This window comes from Hirundo rustica, chromosome 25, assembly GCF_015227805.2.
Source record: "Hirundo rustica isolate bHirRus1 chromosome 25, bHirRus1.pri.v3, whole genome shotgun sequence".
Lineage (NCBI taxonomy): Eukaryota > Metazoa > Chordata > Aves > Passeriformes > Hirundinidae > Hirundo > Hirundo rustica.
The window spans coordinates 879,873-897,374 of NC_053474.1; the positions used below are offsets into that span (position 1 = coordinate 879,873).

The following is a 17,502-nucleotide window of genomic DNA, read 5'->3' on the forward strand; positions in this document are numbered from 1 at the left end:
TCCGTAGGGGCTGTGCCCGTGGGCAGCGCCCCAACCCCAGGGCTGCCCTGTCCGTGTCTGTGCCCAGCCGGGTTCCCGTCCCCTTGTCCCCCGCAGAGGCCAGCGCTGCCCTGGGGCTCTCACCGCCCATCCCCACGTTCCCTGTCCTTTGCTTAATCCGCTTTGGGGAGCTAAAGCGGCCCCAGGTCCTCAGTAATCCCTTCTGCGGCCAGGGATTAATTCCCTGCGGGGCCGAGCCAGCCAGGCTGGCAAATAAATACCCAAAGATTTGGTGAAAACCGTCTCTACCAGGCTCCCGCACACGCAGCCCCGCTCCAGGCTCCCCTGGGTGACTGGGGAAACTGAGGCACGCACTGGGCGCTGGACAGAGCCCTGGGATTGGCACTGTCTGCGTCCCCTGGGGCTGGGGCAGGGAGAGGGGAACCCAGCCCGTGCCCGCAGCCGTCGATGCGGCCGCCGGCTGAGGCTGGCCGGGCTGTCACACCCGTGGCCGCGCTGTCACACCCGTGGCCGGGATCCAGCGCTCCGGTCCCGGCTTGCCCGGCCGGCGGGGCAGGGCGAGGGCGGCTGCCGTGGCCGCGGATGCCGGGACGGGGTGGGAGAGACGAGCCCGGACCTGTCCGTGCCGCCGGGCCCAGCCCACGCCCGGCTCGCCGGAATGGGGTCAGCCCCCCCAGCACCCCCAAACCACCCCGGCAGAGCCACCCGGGGAGAGGATCACGGGCGGAGGTGGAGGGCGACAGCTCGGCTGCTTGGGGCCGTCCTGCTCTTGCTCCAAACTGAGCCCAGAGGGACTGGGGGGGGTCATGGTGAGCCCCGGGGTCCTGGTGCTGTCACCGGGGACCCCCGCACCGGGCTCACAGCGCTCACAGGGACCGACTTTAACGGGATCGACTCGGGCCAGGCTCCTGCTTGGCTCCTGTTCCTGTCCCCTCTCCTGGGAGTCACGGGGGTCACCGGGACAGGGGGACAGAGGGGGACAGGGGGACATGGGGACAGGAGGATACAGGGGGACACAGGGGGACACGGGGACAGGAGGACACGGGGACAGGGGGACATCGGGACATGGGGACACAGGGGGACACAGGGACAGGGGGACACGGGGACATGGGGACACGGGCACGGGTCGGTCCCCGCTCAGCCCCGGCCCCCCCCGGGACCCCCGGAGCTCGCGAGGATCCCACGTGGGCGCGGCAATGGACACGCCCACTGCTCAGCCGAGAGCCAATGGGGAGCCGGGGGCGGGGCCAGGGCGGGGGGGACGCGGGAGCACCGGGACCGGCCGGACAGAGGGACACGGACACGGGGACACGGACACGGGGACACGGACACGGGGACAGCCAGCCCCGCGGGCACTGACAGGCGGACAGGGCACAGCCAGCCCCGGGGGGAACAGGGGACAGCCAGCCCTGGGCGGGACAGACACACGGACGGACGAGGGACGGTCGGATCTGGGAAGGGACAGAGGGACAGGAGCCCCGCAGGGGACACGGACGGACAGGGGACAGCCAGTCCCGCGGAGGGACAGACAGGAGGACAGGGGGGACCGGCTGGGGTCTCGGTCAGGCATCCGGGCGGACTCGGGGACAGAGAGCCCAGCGCAGGGACAGACGGACAAGGTGACAAGGGGGTGACACACACGCCCCGGCCCCGGCCCCGCAGCGGCTCCTCCGCCCTGCCGCGCACCGGGAGCCCCGCGGGGCGGCTCGGCGGCTGCTCCGCCGCCTTCCCCGGGCGGGGATGCAGCCCGGAGCCGCGGGCAGCCGGCGATCGGGGCTCCGGGACACGGCGGCCCCGCACCCACCCGGGACCGCCACTCCCCGAAGGTAACGGGGGGACCGGGCAGGGAAGGAGCAGGGGAGAGAGGGGGCTCCGGTGGCTGCGGGAGGGTTGATTCCCAGGGTTTTATTCCCAAGGGAGCCGGGGATGGGGGGGTTCCCGCTGCAGGGATGTGTGAAACCACTTGTGGTGGCACGGTTGGCGGCGACAGGACGGTGACGACTCGACCTCTCCCTTTCCCCAGGGATTTGAAGCTGGGTCAAGCGATGGAAATGTCATTGTCGCGGCTCGGGGGCCCGGAGAAGTGAGCGGCCGGGACACCGCGGCACCGGGCTCTGCTCTGCAGCCCGACACCGGGACGATCCCGAAAAACCAGCACAGCCCCGGGCAGAGCGGGCAGAAAGCAGGGATTTGGGGATTGTCACAGGCTGCAAGGGCACAGGACGATACCTGGGGGCCAGGAGCCGTCCCACCACCCTCCTGGGACTGGGAACATCGGCCCCTTGACCGGACTCTGGCACCCATCTGAGCCCGATGAGGAGCTGGGGCCGCACGTGAACCTATGCAGACCAGGAAGAAATACATTTTCCTGACTTTCCTTGCCTCTTGGCTCCTGCTTTTCCTCTTTGGAGGGGATCAGCTGCGCCGTTTGGCTTTCTTTTCCGGGAGGAAAGCAGAAGCCCGGAGGAACTGGCCCCGCTGGACGGATGGGACCCTCCTCAGAAGCTTTGCGGACCCCGAGGAGCTGCAGAGGGATGGGGACCCTTCCCTGCTGTCCCCCCGGGAGCGGCGGGCGGCACGGCTGAGCGTCTACGGGAGCAGCAGATGCCGGATGGAAACCTGCTTCGACTTCTCCCGGTGCGAGAGGCACGGCTTCAAAGTGTTCACCTACCCCCAGGAGCGGGGCCAGCCCGTCTCGGAGACCTACGGCAAAATCCTCAGCTCCATCGAGCGCTCCCGCTACCACACCCTGAACCCCGAGGAAGCCTGCCTGTTCATCCTCAGCATCGACACGCTGGACCGCGACCACCTCTCGGGCCAGTACGTCCGCAACGTGGATGAGAGGATCCGCGGCTTCGCGCTCTGGAACGGTGGCAGGAACCACCTCATCTTCAACCTCTACTCGGGCACCTGGCCCGGCTACACGGGCGAGCTGGGCTTCGACACCGGCCAGGCCATGCTGGCCAAAGCCAGCTTCGACACCCAGAGCTTCCGGCCCGGCTTCGACGTCTCCATCCCTCTGTTCTCCAAGGACCACCCGCAGCGCGGCGGGGACAGGGGCTGGTTGTACCGGGACTCGGTGCCCCCCAAGAAGAAATACTTGTTGGTGTTCAAGGGGAAGCGCTACCTGACCGGCATCGGCTCGGGCACCCGGAACGCGCTGCACCACATCCACAACGGCAAGGACATCATCTCCCTCACCACCTGCAAGCACGGCAAGGACTGGGAGAAGCACAAGGACACGCGCTGTGACAAGGACAACGTCGACTACGAGAGGTGAGCCGGAGATGGGGCGGGAGAGGAGGGTCTGGGGCGATGGGACACCCCACGAGCGTCCCAGCCTCTCTGCGGGGTGCAGCCGCGACCGTCTGTGGCGCCCGGGCCTCCAGAGAGGGGAGGTTTGTGTTCTCCTGCCGTGGGTGAGGGTTTCATTGCGCAGCGGGGAGCGAGGCGCCGACTGCTCAGGGCTTTCCCGCTCTGTATTAAAGTTGGAGTAATCTGGCGGGAGCAGCTCTTATCTGCAATCGCTGCCACCGCCTCTAATACGATTTCCCTTTTTCCGAACGCTGATGAATGACGCTTTTCTTCTCCCCCCCGCTCCCGCTCTCCCCCAACATAAACGTTTCTCTTGGAGATGAGCCCGAAACGTCCCCCCTCACTGGCTCCGCTGAAAATCCCACAAAACTGGCGGGTCTGTGGGTGTCCCAGCGCGGGCAGCCCCGAGCTCAACTGGTGGCGGTGGGTGGGGTTCCCCCCCTGCGTCCCCCATCACAAATGGACGTGGTGGCAGCAGCGTGTGGTGGACACGCTGGTGGAAAAACTGGGGGTACAAAGTTCTGTGAGTTTGGGGGGTTCCGTTCTGTAGGGACACATGCCAGCTCCTCACCTCCCCATCCCACTGCTTGGGACCCATCACCAGCTGCCGAATCCAGGGCTGGTGAACACAGACCCCATCCCACAGACAGCGGGCCGGTCCCTGTCCCAGTGCCCGGGGACATCCCCAGCCACCCTGCTGGAGAGCAGATGGGGAGAGGCTACGTTGGGCATCATCCTCAAAGCGTCTTAGGAGGTGCCAGGAGGTAAAAGTGGAACTGGGGTGCTGGCACTGGGATTAGCCGGGGCTTCGGGACTGGCCAGGCACCACATGGCCCTGTCTGGAGGGTTCCACCAGCCCAGCCGGGTCAGCACTTGCAGCCAAGTCCCTTTGGGATGGGGCACGGCAGGACAGCGGGGCTGGTGGGACAGCGGGCCCAAGGCCAGCCCCACGCTGGGATGAGGGATGAGAATTCCCCCCATCCGCTCACCCAGGTAATCCCCTAATGCTGTTTGCAAATACAGGGGGATTTACACCTCTCCCAGGATGGCTTTGGGCAGCGGATCGGTGCGGAGCACGTAGCGCAGGGCAGCGGGCTCCTGTGTGACCCCGAGCCTCCACCGCCCGCTCGTCCCTGTGGGACACGGGGCAAGAAACCGCCGGCACCTCCACCAGAGCCGGCCCTGCCCGAGCTCCCGCGGGGATCGATGCCCTCCTGCCCGAGCTCCCGCGGGGATCGATGCCCTCCTGCCCCGGGAGACGTTCCCAGGCCCGGACAGGGCGCAAAGTGAGACCCCGGGGTGCCGGGTGCTGTCCCGGTGCAGGCAGCTCCGGGAGCAGAGGAAGGCCCCGCTGGGAGCTCCATCATCCTCCTCCCGGCTGCCCCAAACAATCCGGTCCTGTTCTGGGATGAAGGGCGGCTTGCGGCAGCGCCGCTGCCCTGCGCTCGGAGCAGTCCGAGCGGGCTGGGAAAGGCTCTGCGGAGCCGGGGGTGCCCGGCGGCACCGTGCCCGGCCGGAGCCACGGAGGGGCCGGGCGAAGGGAGCGCGGCGGGCGCCCGTCCCGGCTGCTGACAAAACAAGGAAGCCCTGACGGCGATTGCCCGGAAACCGCAGCGCGTCAGGAGCGAAGTGTTTCCATCGGGAGGCTTCGGCCCCGCAGCCCGGCCGGCGCCAGCCTCCCCGCGGCCCCCCGGGACGGGCCCCGCTGCCCACCCAGCCCCGGCGGCCCCCCGGAGGTGCCCGGGGTCACGGCAGGGTTCGGGGTCCCCGAGGAGGGGTGACAGCCGGGGATGTGGCTGTCGCTGCTGTGGTTTCGTGGCGGGGTCTGGGCGCTGTCTGAGCCGCTGTCACCCCTCTGGGTGCCCGGCCAGGAGCTGGAGAGTTAACGGCTCGAGGTTTCTGGCATCCTTTGGAGACATTCATCCAGCGGCGGGTTTTATTGTACAACTCTGTGCCTTGGCATCGGGGCTGGTTTCCCACATCCCGGAGCGCGGCGGCACCCGCGGGGGTGACACAGCCTCCACCCCCAGCCTGGCACCGGCACCGCGCTCCCACCGCAGGGACACCCTTCCTCCGGGGACCGACACCTTCCAAGGGCTCTTTTTGGCCTCCCACCCACCCGGCCGGGCCCTGCGAGTCCCCCCCAGCCCCTCCCCGCGGGCAGGAACAGACGGGGTCTGTCCCGACCTAAAGTCAATATTGGATTTTCCGGCGCGGCCGCAGGGACCCGGCAGCGGCCGAGCCTCTCCCCAGCGCGGCACAGAAGGGGCTTTGACAGCCCCGGGCCGGGGGGGCCGCGCTGCGGGCGCCCGCTGCCCACCCCCGAACGCTGCCGGGGCGGGCAGGGCCGGTCCTGCCCTGCGAGTCTGGGCACGGAGCGGGACTCGCCGCGGTTTCGGGCTCGGGGGTTCGCGTGGTGCCGTTGCTGGAGGGTGGGAGGAGCTGGGTCGTGCCTTGGAAGGGCACCGGGGTCCTACCCCTGATCCCCGTTTGTTAAGGGATGCCCGGGTGCTTCCCTTCATCCCCCAGGAGATCTCTGCTCCCACAAATCCGGGGATGTGCGGAGCCCGGATCCGTCCAAAGCGATCCTGACGCTGCCCTGGGTTGATTCCACACGTGCCGGGTGCCAGCAGCACCTCCGGGGTGCTCCCAGGAGGGGAGGGGGCCATGCCTGACCCCCGCCCCTTCTCCCACCCCAGGTTTGACTACCAGGAGCTGCTGCACAACTCCACCTTCTGCATCGTGCCCCGGGGCAGGCGCTTGGGCTCCTTCCGCTTCCTCGAGGCTCTGCAGGTACAGAGGGTGGCCAGGGGGACCAGGGACGCTCTCCCCGGACTCCGGGGGCTCTGTCCCAGCCTGCGGGGTCCCCCCACAGGCCGCCTGCATCCCGGTGCTGCTGAGTGACGGCTGGGAGCTGCCCTTCGCCGAGGCCATCGACTGGGGCAAAGCTGCTGTGGTGGGCAGCGAGAGGCTCCTGCTGCAGGTACCGGCCCCAGGTCCTGCCCCACGCCGGGCACCAGACCCCCGACCCTAATGCCAGCCGTGGTGGAGCCCCCAGCCCAGCCCGGGGGTGAACCCCTGGCAGCCGAGCCTGGCAGCTGCTGTGGGCAGGTGCAGGAGGGTCTGACCCCGACTGGGATGGGGGTCCCGGTCCAGCTGCAGCCCTGGGGCTCTGTTTGTCTCGGGGGGAAGGTGGGAAGCATCTTCCCAGGCACAAACCCTCGGGAATCCCGGGCCCCGTCCTGCTCCAGGGAGAGGAGAGGCAGCCCCGCGGGGGAGGGTGGCACCACGTCCGTGGGCAGGGGCGGTCCCGTGGGATCTGGCACAGCTGGAGGGGCAGAGGCAAGGAGCCCAGCCGGGGGGAAGCTGAGGCGAGGACCCCGCTGCTCCCCCGGCACAGATCCCCTCGGCCGTGCGCTGCATCCACCCGGAGCGCGTGCTGGCTTTCCAGCAGCAGACCCAGTTCCTGTGGGAGGCCTACTTCTCCTCCGTGGACAAGATCGTGCACACCACGCTGGAGGTGAGCCCCCCACCCCGAGCCCCCCACCCCGAGCCCCCCACCCCGGCTGCCGGGCTCACAGCCGGGGTGCCGGGAGCATCACTCGGGCCTCCGGCAGATCATCAAGGACCGGCTGTCTCCGCACCGCTCCCGCTCCCGGTTCCTCTGGAACGCGCTGCCCGGGGGGCTCCTGGTCCTGCCCGACTTCTCCACCCACCTCGGGGATTTTCCCTTCTACTACCTGCAGCACGGTAGGATCCCGCCTGCCCCGGCTGAGCACGGCAAACTCGGGGCGTGCCGCAACAGCTCTCCCTTCCCTTCCCCACCGTTTTTTCCAGGCTACAGCCCCTCCAACAAGTTCACGGCTTTCATCCGGGCGGTCTCACAGGCGGGGTCGCTGTCCCAGCCCATCCTCAGGCTCATCCAGGCCGTCTCTGGATCCCAGTACTGTGCCCAGGTAGGAGGAGCTGGGTCCCGCGTCGCCTGGAGCAGCTTCCAGGGATCCGGCGGGACGGTGGGGCTGGGTCCCGTGGGTCGGGCAGGGGATGGGTGGGTTGAGGAGTGGAGGGTGGGCTGATGGTGTCACCTTTGGGGGGGCAGAGCTGTGACTGCAGCCCTCTGGGGTGGAGGTGGGAGTTTATGCTGGCCCAAACTGCCATGAGAGGTTTTGGGATGGTCTGGGCTGGAGTAGAGAACCCACCAAACCCCTCTGCCCACACCTGCCCTCGCCCTCGCAGATCGTGGTCCTGTGGAGCTGCGAGAAGCCACCACCCCCGAGCAGGAAATGGCCACAGAGCACCGTGCCTCTGACCATCGTCCGGGGCAGGGGGAAGGTGAGAGGGGCAGGGGTCTGGGACACGGGCAGGGGTCTGGGATAGACATGGGTGGGGGTCTGGGACATGGGCAGGGGTCTGGGACACGGGCAGGGGTCTGGGACAGACACGGGCGGGGGTCTGGGACATGGGCAGGGGTCTGGGACATGGGCAGGGGTCTGGGACATGGGCAGGGGTCTGGGACATGGGTAGGGGTCTGGGACATGGGCAGGGGTCTGGGACAGACACGGGTGGGGGTCTGGGACATGGGCAGGGGTCTGGGACATGGGCAGGGATCAGGGACATGGGCAGGGATCTGGGAACACGGGCAGGGATCTGGGAACACGGGCAGGGATCTGGGACAGACATAGGCAGGGGTCTGGGATAGACATGGACAGGGGTCTGGGACACAGGCAGGGATCTGGAATACAGGCATGGAGCCTGGGACACGGGCAGGGAGCAGAACAGCCACGGCACAGCCCCACCCCTCTGTCCTCCCTCCACAGCTCAGCGACCGCTTCTTCCCCTTCGAGGCCATCCAGACGGACGCGGTGCTGAGCCTGGACGAGGACACCAGCCTCTCCACCAGCGAGGTGAGGCCGCGGTTCCGGCTCCCTCGGGCGCTCGGTGTCACCGCAGGGCTGTCCCCGTGTCCCCGCTCCTCCAGGGGCCGTGGGTGACGCCGCCGTGGGTGACGCCGTGCCCACCCTGTGCCCACCCCGTGCCAGGTGGACTTTGCCTTCTTGGTGTGGCGCAGCTTCCCCGAGCGCATCGTGGGCTTCCCCGCGCAGAGCCACTTCTGGGACCCCGAGCAGGGGCGCTGGGGCTGCACCTCCAAATGGACCAACGAGTTCTCCATCGTCCTCACCGCCGCCGCCTTCTACCACAGGTATGGGACCGTGAGGGGCTGCGGGGCCAGGAGGGGCTGCGGGGCCTGGGGGCTCAGCCACATCCCACCCCGTTCTCCCCCTCCAGGTACTACCACAGCCTCTTCACCCAGTACCTGCCCGCGGGGCTGCGGGAGCTGGTGGACGGGCTGGCCGCCTGCGAGGACATCCTGATGAACGTCCTGGTGGCCGCCGTCACCAAGCTGCCACCCATCAAGGTGACCCAGCGCAAGCAGCACAAGGAGGGGGTGGCCCAGCAGGCGGAATGTAGGGAAGGGGCTGCGCTGAGCCCCCCGGCCCCGCGCTCTGCCCCTGCCCAGGCCGCGGGCACGGCCGGCAGCCGGCGTTTCTCCCGGCGGCAGGACTGCCTCAACCAGTTGGCCGACTGGTTTGGCTACATGCCCCTGGTGTCCTCGCAGCTGCGCCTCGACCCCGTCCTCTTCAAGGACCAGGTGTCCGTCCTGCGCAAGAAATACCCGAGCTTGGAGAAGCCGTGAGCGCTGCCGGGGCCGGGGCCGTGTCCCGTGGAGCCCTCGGGAGCAGGAGGCCGCTGCTGACGGGGTTTTACTCGTTATTGGGTTTTACCAGTGCAATAAAGGAGGGAGGAGAGGAAGGATCCTGATGGTGGCTGTGGGATGATGTGGGAGAAGCGCTGGGAGCGCTGAGAGCACTGGGAGCACTGGGAACATCAGCTTTTGGGTGCTCCAACGCTTCTTCCGTCGGCGCTCCGGGAATAACCCGGGCAACCTCCCCCAGCCCTGAGGGGAGGGAGAGTCCTTCACCTTCCCGAGGGCAAACAGAGGAGCGATAAGCGGTGTGTGACCTCCCTCCCTCCCTGCAGCTGGGTGCCCCGCAGCCCCTGGGCAGCCCAGCACCCCATTGCCTCGCAGCACTCCCTGGAGAAGGGAGAAGGGGTGTTTCAGCTGTCTTTCCTCCCAGCTGAACAGAAACAGGGAATATTAGGTGGCTGGCCTCCAACAGCCGCTCCCAGGCTGCCACAGCCGTGGGTCTGTCCTTGGCTCCCGCAGATACCGGAGATAACACCCGGACCCAACATCCCCCCACAGCCCCGTGAGCTCCGCTTTATTTTCCGCACATGAAAATTCCCCCGGGAGGCGAGGGCGGGAGTCAGTCGCGGGGGGGGCTGGCATTCCCGGCAGTCCCGCATCTCCTCGGAGTAGCTCTCCACCTGGATGGTGGTGCTGTGGAAGCGGAAGGCTCCCTGCAGCCGGGAGCTGGCCTCCTCCAGCACCTCCTGCGCGCTGGCAGCCGCGTCTGCCCGGAGAAAACGTGGGGATGTCGGGGTGCGGGGGAACCCCGGCCCTCCCCGCCCGGCACTGTGACACTCGGTGGTGGTGATGTGCACTGAGAGCAGGGCCCTGTCCCCCCTGTCCCCTTTGTCCCCTCTGTCCCTCTGTCCCCTCTGTTCCCTGTCCCCCCGACCCCCAGTGACACTCACTGATGGCGATGTGCACTGAGAGCAGGGCTCTGTCCCCTCTGTCCCCTCTGTCCCCTCTGTCCCTCCTGTCCCCTCTGTCCCCCCTGTCCCCCTGTCCCTCTGTCCCCCCTGTCCCCTCTGTCCCCCTGTCCCCTCTGTCCCCCCTGTCCCCCTGTCCCTCTGTCCCCCCTGTCCCCTCTGTCCCCCCTGTCCCCTCTGTCCCCCTGTCTCCCTGTCCCCCCGACCCCCGGTGACACTCACTGATGGCGATGTGCACTGAGAGCAGGGTTCTGTCCCCTCTGTCCCCCCTGTCCCCTCTGTCCCCCTGTCCCCCCTGTCCCCCCTGTCCCCCTGTCCCCCCTGTCCCCTCTGTCCCCTCTGTCCCCTCTGTCCCCCCTGTCCCCCCTGTCCCCCCTGTCCCCCCTGTCCCCTCTGTCCCCCTGTCCCCCTGTCCCCGGTGGCACTCACTGATGGCGATGTGCACCGAGAGCAGTGGCTGTGCCGCTGTCAGTGCCCAGATGTGCAGGCTGTGCACGGCCTCCACGCCCCGCACCGCCAGCAGCGTCTCCCGCACCGCGTTGAAATCCATCCCTTTGGGGGTCCCTGCGGAGGCAGAGCCGCGGCAGCTGCAGGGACGGGGCCCAGGACACCCGTGGGTGACCCCGCAGCCCAGAGCCCCCCCCGGGGGTCCCTACCCTCCATGAGGACGAGGAGGACGTCGCGGAGGATGGTCAGCGTCGTCCCCAGCACCAGAGCGGAGAAGAGGAAGGTGCAGATGGGATCCACGAACTTGTACTCGGGCTGAGGGGGTGGGAGGGGGTGAGGCCCTTCCAGCACCCTCACCTCACCCCAAATCCCCCTCGGGACCGGCAGGGCGGGCACACAGCCCTCTCTGTCTCGCCCTTTGCCTGGCCACGGCTGTCCAGAGCCGCTGTCCCCGCGTCCCCAGCACCCCCTTTCCCCCCGCAGCGCCCCGACCTTGAAGAAGATGATGTAGGAGGCGATGAGGACGCCGACGCTCTGCAGCAGGTCCCCCAGGACGTGGACGAAGGCGGCGCGGACGCTGGCGTTGGGCTGCTCGCCGGCTGCCCCGTGGCTGTGCCCGTGCCCCGTCTGGTGCAGAGCCACCCCCATCCTGCGGGCAGGGCAGCGGTGACACCCCGGGGACCCCCGGGCTCAGGGAGGGGACACCCTGGGAGGGGCAGGGCCCGCACGTACACGATGTTGACGGCCACGGCGCAGGCGGAGGTGATGAGCATGACCCCACCCTCGATGTCGTACTCCCCCGAGAGCAGGCGCTGGGCCCCCAGGTAGACCAGGACCCCGGTGACCACCCAGATGGAGAGCACGGAGAGCAGGGCCCCCAGGATCTCTGCGGAGAGATGCCCCTGCATTGCTGCTGCGCCGCTCCCGGCGCTGCTGGGGCACCCAGCGCCCATCCCCGGGGACGCTCCTGGCCTCTGCCTTGCCTTCTCCACCCTGCCAGGACTCTGCCAGGGTTCCCCAGGCCCCTCAGAGCACCCCGGAGCCCCTGGTCCGCTCGGGGAGGGCACCCTGGGCTGCTCCGATGGCATCCCCGGGGTGGTGCCGCCGCGTTACCTGCCCGGTGCCATCCGAAATTCATGGTTTTGGTGGGCGGGCGTGAAGACACCCAGAGCGCAAAGAGGCTGATCATGATGCTGGCAAAGTCCGTCAGGAGGTGGGCAGCGTCCGTCAGGATGGCCAGGCTGTGTGCCAGGTACCCGCCTGCGGACACGGCGACATCAGGGGGACATCGCGGGGGACACGGCCGGGCTCCTTCCCCGGGCTGGGCACAGATCAGCTCAGCCCGCGCCACGGCGGGGCCCCACGGGGGGTTTTGACCCACAGAAAGCCAACGGGGAGCTCTGGCCGCACCCACAGCAGCGAATCCGGGACAAGAGGGGCTCTGGGCAGCCCCTGGGGTGCCCCCACGGGGAGCACCCCGAAGGAGCCTGCGCCCAGCACTCACCCACGGCTTCCCCCACCATGAAGAAGAGGCAGATGCCAGCGGCCAGGTAGAGCTTCCTGCGCGCCCGCCGCTGCTGGCCGGGGTGGCCCTGGGTGCCCCGCGTGTGGCAGTGCTGGCCACGCCGCGTCCCCAGCTCCAGGGCGAGCTCCTGTCCGTGCCCCGCGTCGTGCCCGTCCTTGCGCGCAGCCCCCGCGCAGGACCTGCCGGGCAAAGCGGAGGGGGTCGGACCCCGAGCGCTCCCCGCAGCCCGTTCCGCGGCCGGACCCCGCTCGGGAGCCGCACGGCAAAGAGGGGCCACGACCTCCCCAAACCCCCCCGCGCCCCCGTACCCGCCCGGGGCCCCGCTCAGGAGGTGCCGCTTCTCGTCGCCGGCTGCCATCCTCCTCCGGGTCGCGGGCTCGGCGCGGGTGACCCCGGCGTGCGGCCGGCGCTGGTGGCAGCCGGTGGCCTCGGCTCGTGTGAAGAGCCGGGATTCGTGTGCAAATCCCGGCTGGAGGAGGGACGGCCAAGCCGGCTGCAAAGCGCCCGCGGTGCCTGCCCCGGGCTGGGCCCCCTCGGGGGGCTGCTGCTGTGGGGGGATCGCTCTGGGACCCCCCCAGAGCGTCCCCAGGAGCTGCACAGCCGGGCTGGAACATCCCCATGGCCCCTCCAAAGGCACACAGTGACCCCCGGGTCCCTGCTTTGGGGAGCCCTGGGAACCCCCCAGTTTAGATCCAGCCGAGGGATGGATAAGCCTGGACCCCCCCTCCACAGCAAGGACTCCTGCCCCCCGCCCTGGGTGGGCAGCTTTAATTACCCTGGTGCTAATTGCACTTGTGGCTCACCTCCGGGTGCTGCCTCAGTTTCCCCTCGGCCCTCGCTGAGCAGGGCTTGGGTTTTTTCGGGAGAAAAGCCTTTATGGGGAACTTTAGCACTTAGGATGTGTATTTGCATTTATGGTGTATTTTTCCATCCAAGGTGTATTTCTGGGCTCAGTCAGCAGCAAGCCATCAGCTCGATGCCAAGACCATCCCCATTTCGGGGGCTGGAGCATCCTCAGCCCTCCCTGTGCCACATCTCCAGCCCAGGGCAAGCCCTGGACAGGACATCCCATCCCCAGGAGATAAATCCTGCCGGGTGCCGACCTGTTACATCCCGGGCGGGCGGCCAGGAGCAGCTGCCAGCACTGCCAGAGGTGCTAATGAGGCTGGAAATTAAGAGCTGGACCGGAGGTGTCCCTCTGCCACGCCGGGTGCTGGCAGGGACGCCAGCGATGGCACCAGCCTGGCAAACCCAACCCCGAGCGCGAGAGGCGAGGAAGAAAACAACCGCCCGAAACACCGGTTTTCTTTACAAAATACACAAATTTCAAATCCGTGAAACGGTTATATACAAAACAAGGGAATTACAAAACGTGCGGAATTGTCCTATTTGCACCCGTATTAGAAAAGTGTCCTGTGCTGGAGCAGGCGCCGGCTCGCCAGGCCGCCGGTCCCTGCCGTGTGCCCCCGTCCCAAATCCCAAATCCCAAATCCCAAATCCGTCGCCGGACATCCCGTGCCCGGGGGCGTTCATCCCGCGCCGGCAACGTCGCTGTGGCTACAGGGAAGCTGCTGAGGGAGAGGATGAGGTGATCGAGGAGGGCCCAAGCCCCCAAAGCCCCCATGGGTGCTGGAGGGTCCTGGGGAGGTGGGCTCAGCCACGCTCGGCCCCTTACCCATCACTGTCCTCTCGGGAGCTGCGTTCTCCTCTTCCACCTCTTCTTCCTCCCCATCGAAGTATTCCTCATCTTCCTCTGCTGCAAACAAGCGGCCAAAGGTCACCGGGAGCCACCGGGAGCCACCGGGAGCAGCGCTGGGTGTCCCCAGCTGGGTGGGGTTCAGTGGAGGGGTGTTGGGGGCTGAATTACCGGGGTTGAAGTCCAAGGCGTGGACGGCCTCGGTGAGGTGGTCCAGGCTCACGGAGAAGGCGTCCATGCTCTCGTAGCCCTGCTCGATCTTGTCCAGGCGACCACCCTTGGAGGCCTCCACGATCCTGGGCAGGGAGAGCACGGATGGCTGTGTCCCTGTCCCCTGGCTGAGCCGGGACACCCTGGGGCGCCGGGGCAGGGGGCCAGGGCATCCCCCACCCGCCCAGCCCTGCCCGTGGGGCTGGGGTCACGGAGAGTTCCCCGGTTTGGGCACTTACGTTTTTATGAGCTGCTTGGCATTCTGTGGAGAGAGAAGGGGAAGGAGGAGGAGGAGGACAAGAGGGAGGAGAAGGAGGTGAGTGGAGCCACGGCAGCCACCAGGTCGCCCCCAACAGTGGGACGCCGCGGGGCTCCGGCGGGGAGCGGGTGGGTTTGGGGGTCTCACCAGGAGGAAGGCGGCCCCGCCGGTCTCCTCGGCTGCCTGGATTGCCGTCTCCACTAGCCGGCTCGACCTCTCCAGCTGCTCCTTGTACTGGCAGATGAGGCTCTGGATGAAGGAGGTCTTGTCCGCCTGCTCCTGCGAGATGCGCTGCAGCAGCTCCGCCTTCTTCTCCTCCAGCAGCGCTGCCAGGGCGTCAAAGCGAGCACAGAGCTCCCTCTTGGCCGCCTCGCTGTTCTCCTGGGGGGACATGGCACGAGGGATGCCACCTCTGCAACATCCCGAGGCCTCCCTGCTCCACGGGCTGCACATCACTCCCGGCCATGCCCGGCTTTGGGGCATTTATTTTGTACTTTTTCATCCTTTTCCCCCTTTCCTCACCTCGGTGCTCTGGCAGGAGTCCTCCAGCTGGGAGATGATGGTCTGGATGCGGTCATTCCCCGCCACGAGCATGGAGATGCAGTTGTTCAGCTCGGTCTGGTGAGGGACAGGGAGAAGGAGTTTTAACTCCTGCGGAGACAGGAACTTCTCCCATCCCGACACGGGGCGTTGCTCGTCCCCACATCCCTCACCAGGCTGCTCTAAATATAGTCTGTCTCCTGGGCGCAGTCACCCGGGGGCTATTAATACCCCGTGAGCCACGCCGCTGTTATTTGTGACCGTCCTGGCTCAGCACATCGCCGCGTCCCCCGCAGCCCCCCCGGGTCCCCCCCGCCGCACCTTCTGTCCCTGGAAGACGGTTTGCAGAGGGGCCACCTCGCAGTCCTTGTGGGCACCGAAGACTTTGCACATGGAGCAGGTGGGGACCTCGCAGGTGACGCAGTAGATGTTGATGCGCTCGTCCTCGTGCTCCTTGCACATGGGGTGCTCCCCCTTTTTCAGAGGCCTGCTGGAGAGGTGACGTCCCCGTCAGGGTGACATCCTCGCCTGCCACCATGGTGTCCCCGCTGCGGCGTCACCCCCAACGTGGTGACGCCCCAAAATCAGGTCCCGGGAAAGAGGCCAGAGCCTGGCACAACCCCACACCGCTCCTTCGGGAGCCGCCAGCCTCTGTGCCTCTGTGCGCCCCAGTCCGTCCCAGTTCAGGCCAGTGTGGCGCTGGGCAGGCCGAGGGTGGCACTGGGGACAGGGCAGCTGCGATCCAGAGGAGCTGCACCAGGACCTAATTTTAGCCTCATGCTGCCCGGATTTGTTGTCACTCATCGTGTGACCGGGGTGGGGACACCCAGAAACCCCCCGGGGGTCCCAGCTGGGGGCTGCAGCTCGATCGTCCCATCCACAGCAAGGAGGGACGTGGGGACAAGCCAACACCGAAACAGGGACAGGCCTGGGCCCCCCCGGCCCCCCCGGCAGGCACGGACACCTGCCACGTGCCATCGTCCCCGTCCCCATGGCTCTCACACAATATTTACAGCGCTTCAGGGAATTTGGCCGGGGCCACCGCTCTACCTCGAGGGCCTGTGACCCCTCTGTGCCCCCCCAGCTTTGTGTTTGTACCACTGGGGCCCCCCCAAACCGTCCCTCTGTCCCTTATCAGCCTCAGTGCCCGTTGTCACCAGCACAGCCTGGATTCGCTCCCCACACCTCTTATCTCCCACCGAACGTTCCAGCAACAGCACTCGGGGGGCAGCGGGACGTGCCCAGCTGCCACCACCTCCCCAGGGACCCGCCACCCCCCGGGGACAGCCAGAGGCACAAACTGCTCGGGACAGAGGGGAGAAATGGGCTGGGGGAGGAAGTTTTGGGTCTGGGGAGGAAGATTTTGGTCGAGGGAAGAAGATTTGAGTCAGCAAGGGATTTGAATTGGGGATCACTGAGCAGAAAGACCCCCAGGTGCAATCTTTGGGGTCTCAGTGCTGGTGCTGGGGCACGGGAGGGAGCCATCCCCACATCCTCGTGTCCCCAAGACCCCATGTCCCCATGTCCCCACATCCCCGTGTCCCCATGTCCCCAGGTCCCCAGGTCCCCCCCAGCCACGGCGCCCGTGCCCACCTGGAGCACTCCTGCTTGTAGATGTCGATGATGTTCTCCACGAGCAGGTTCCTCTGCAGCCCGTAGACGCCGTGGCGGTCCAGCAGCACCTCGTGGCGGCACGAGGGGCACCGGAACCGGCCCCCCCGAAATCAGACTGCCCCGGCTCTGCCAGTACGGGTTGGCGGCCTGGGGAGGGGCAGATGAACATCGGGGGGGTTCCGTCAGTATCCCCACGATATCCCAGCGCCCCCAGCCCGGGCGCGGGGACCCCCCCCTCACCTGGAAGACGTCGTTGGCGCACTTGCGGCAGAGGTTGTGCTGGCAGGGCAGGATCACCACGGGCTTGCTGAACATCTCCAGGCAGATGGGGCAGATGAGCTGCTTCTCCAGGCTCTCCATGGGGCTGCCATCCTGCAGGATACCGGCTTGGAAGTCCATGGGCTCGTCGGTGCTCTCCTCTCAGCGCTCTCGCTGCCGGCACCCCTCGCCCCGCTATTTATGACTCGCTGCTCGTCACGAGGATCCCCATCCCGCCGCGGTGTCGGGTGTCCGGGGACAGCACCTGTCACACGGCGCTGAACCCTCGGCGAGGGCCGGTAAACAAGACGGGCACAGGCTGTCCAGGAGGAGCTGCCCGCCCGTGCCGGGGACGTGCCCAAAGCGGGGCTGTGGGTAAATACCCCGGAGGAGCGGCTGCGCATCCTGGGACCAGCACGGGCCCCAAAGCAGCATCACAGCGGGGCGAGGAGGGGCAGAACACCAGCCCCGTGGTCATTAGGACGTTGTGATGGTTCTAGAAATCGGGCAGGGCTGGGCCAGCCGCACCAGCGGGTGGCTTGAACAGAGTTTGTCCCCACCACCCAAAACACGACCACTTCTGGGTGCAAACACCTCGCCAGTGGCTCCCTGCGTGCTTGGAGGGGACAGGCAGCTCTGGGGAGACGCAGCCCCCGCGGCTGGCACATGGAGCGGGGTGTCCCCTCCCCGGGCAGGGGCTGGGGGCTCCTGGGTGAGCCGGACACAGCGTGGGCCGCTCAGGCTGCTCCCCACAGCGAGGGCACAGCCGTGACCCGGCTGCGGTTCGAGAGCTGACCCAGAAACGGCCGAGGCCGGCAGAGGGTGAGCACAGCCCTGGATGAAAACAGCCCCGGACACGATGCTCAGCTGGCTGGCCTGGGGCCAGCGCTGGCCACAGGGAGAGCTGTCAGCACGGGCACAGGGTAACCCTAGCCTCGGCACAGATGGGTCGGGACGGGGGGA

The 17,502-nt window shown here is 67.7% G+C and overlaps 3 protein-coding genes across 4 annotated transcripts; 1 reads left to right on the plus strand and 2 right to left on the minus strand.

Annotated features, from left to right (window-relative positions):
- Nucleotides 1-1,295: 1,295 nt before the first annotated feature.
- Nucleotides 1,296-9,121, plus strand: EXTL1 (exostosin like glycosyltransferase 1). 2 transcript variants are annotated; one of them, XM_040086248.1, is made up of 11 exons: nt 1,296-1,619; nt 2,024-3,276; nt 6,015-6,108; nt 6,191-6,298; nt 6,716-6,835; nt 6,933-7,065; nt 7,153-7,271; nt 7,552-7,647; nt 8,133-8,219; nt 8,355-8,515; nt 8,602-9,121. In XM_040086248.1, exons 2-11 carry the CDS (start codon nt 2,342-2,344, stop codon nt 9,008-9,010), a joined length of 2,262 nt encoding a protein of 753 aa, XP_039942182.1. In that variant the 5' UTR covers nt 1,296-1,619; nt 2,024-2,341; the 3' UTR covers nt 9,011-9,121. The 2 variants fall into 2 exon arrangements, with proteins under 2 accessions (XP_039942182.1, XP_039942180.1); XM_040086246.1 differs by lacking the exon at nt 1,296-1,619 and adding an exon at nt 1,723-1,826.
- Nucleotides 9,122-9,432: 311 nt separating this feature from the next.
- On the minus strand, nt 9,433-12,331 carry SLC30A2 (solute carrier family 30 member 2). The gene is made up of 9 exons (XM_040085967.2): nt 12,271-12,331; nt 11,942-12,141; nt 11,551-11,697; nt 11,170-11,323; nt 10,930-11,086; nt 10,647-10,752; nt 10,420-10,554; nt 9,546-9,788; nt 9,433-9,452 (listed from the first exon to the last, which is right to left on the minus strand). The coding sequence occupies exons 1-9, from the start codon at nt 12,318-12,320 to the stop codon at nt 9,433-9,435; spliced, it is 1,212 nt and encodes a 403-aa protein (XP_039941901.1). The 5' UTR covers nt 12,321-12,331.
- Nucleotides 12,332-13,264: 933 nt separating this feature from the next.
- On the minus strand, nt 13,265-16,724 carry TRIM63 (tripartite motif containing 63). The gene is given in 10 exon segments (XM_040086252.2): nt 13,265-13,533; nt 13,638-13,715; nt 13,830-13,954; nt 14,108-14,130; nt 14,275-14,508; nt 14,650-14,745; nt 14,989-15,157; nt 16,261-16,386; nt 16,388-16,428; nt 16,522-16,724. Coding segments are annotated over 10 exon segments (1,065 nt in total). The 5' UTR covers nt 16,681-16,724; the 3' UTR covers nt 13,265-13,519.
- Nucleotides 16,725-17,502: the final 778 nt, after the last annotated feature.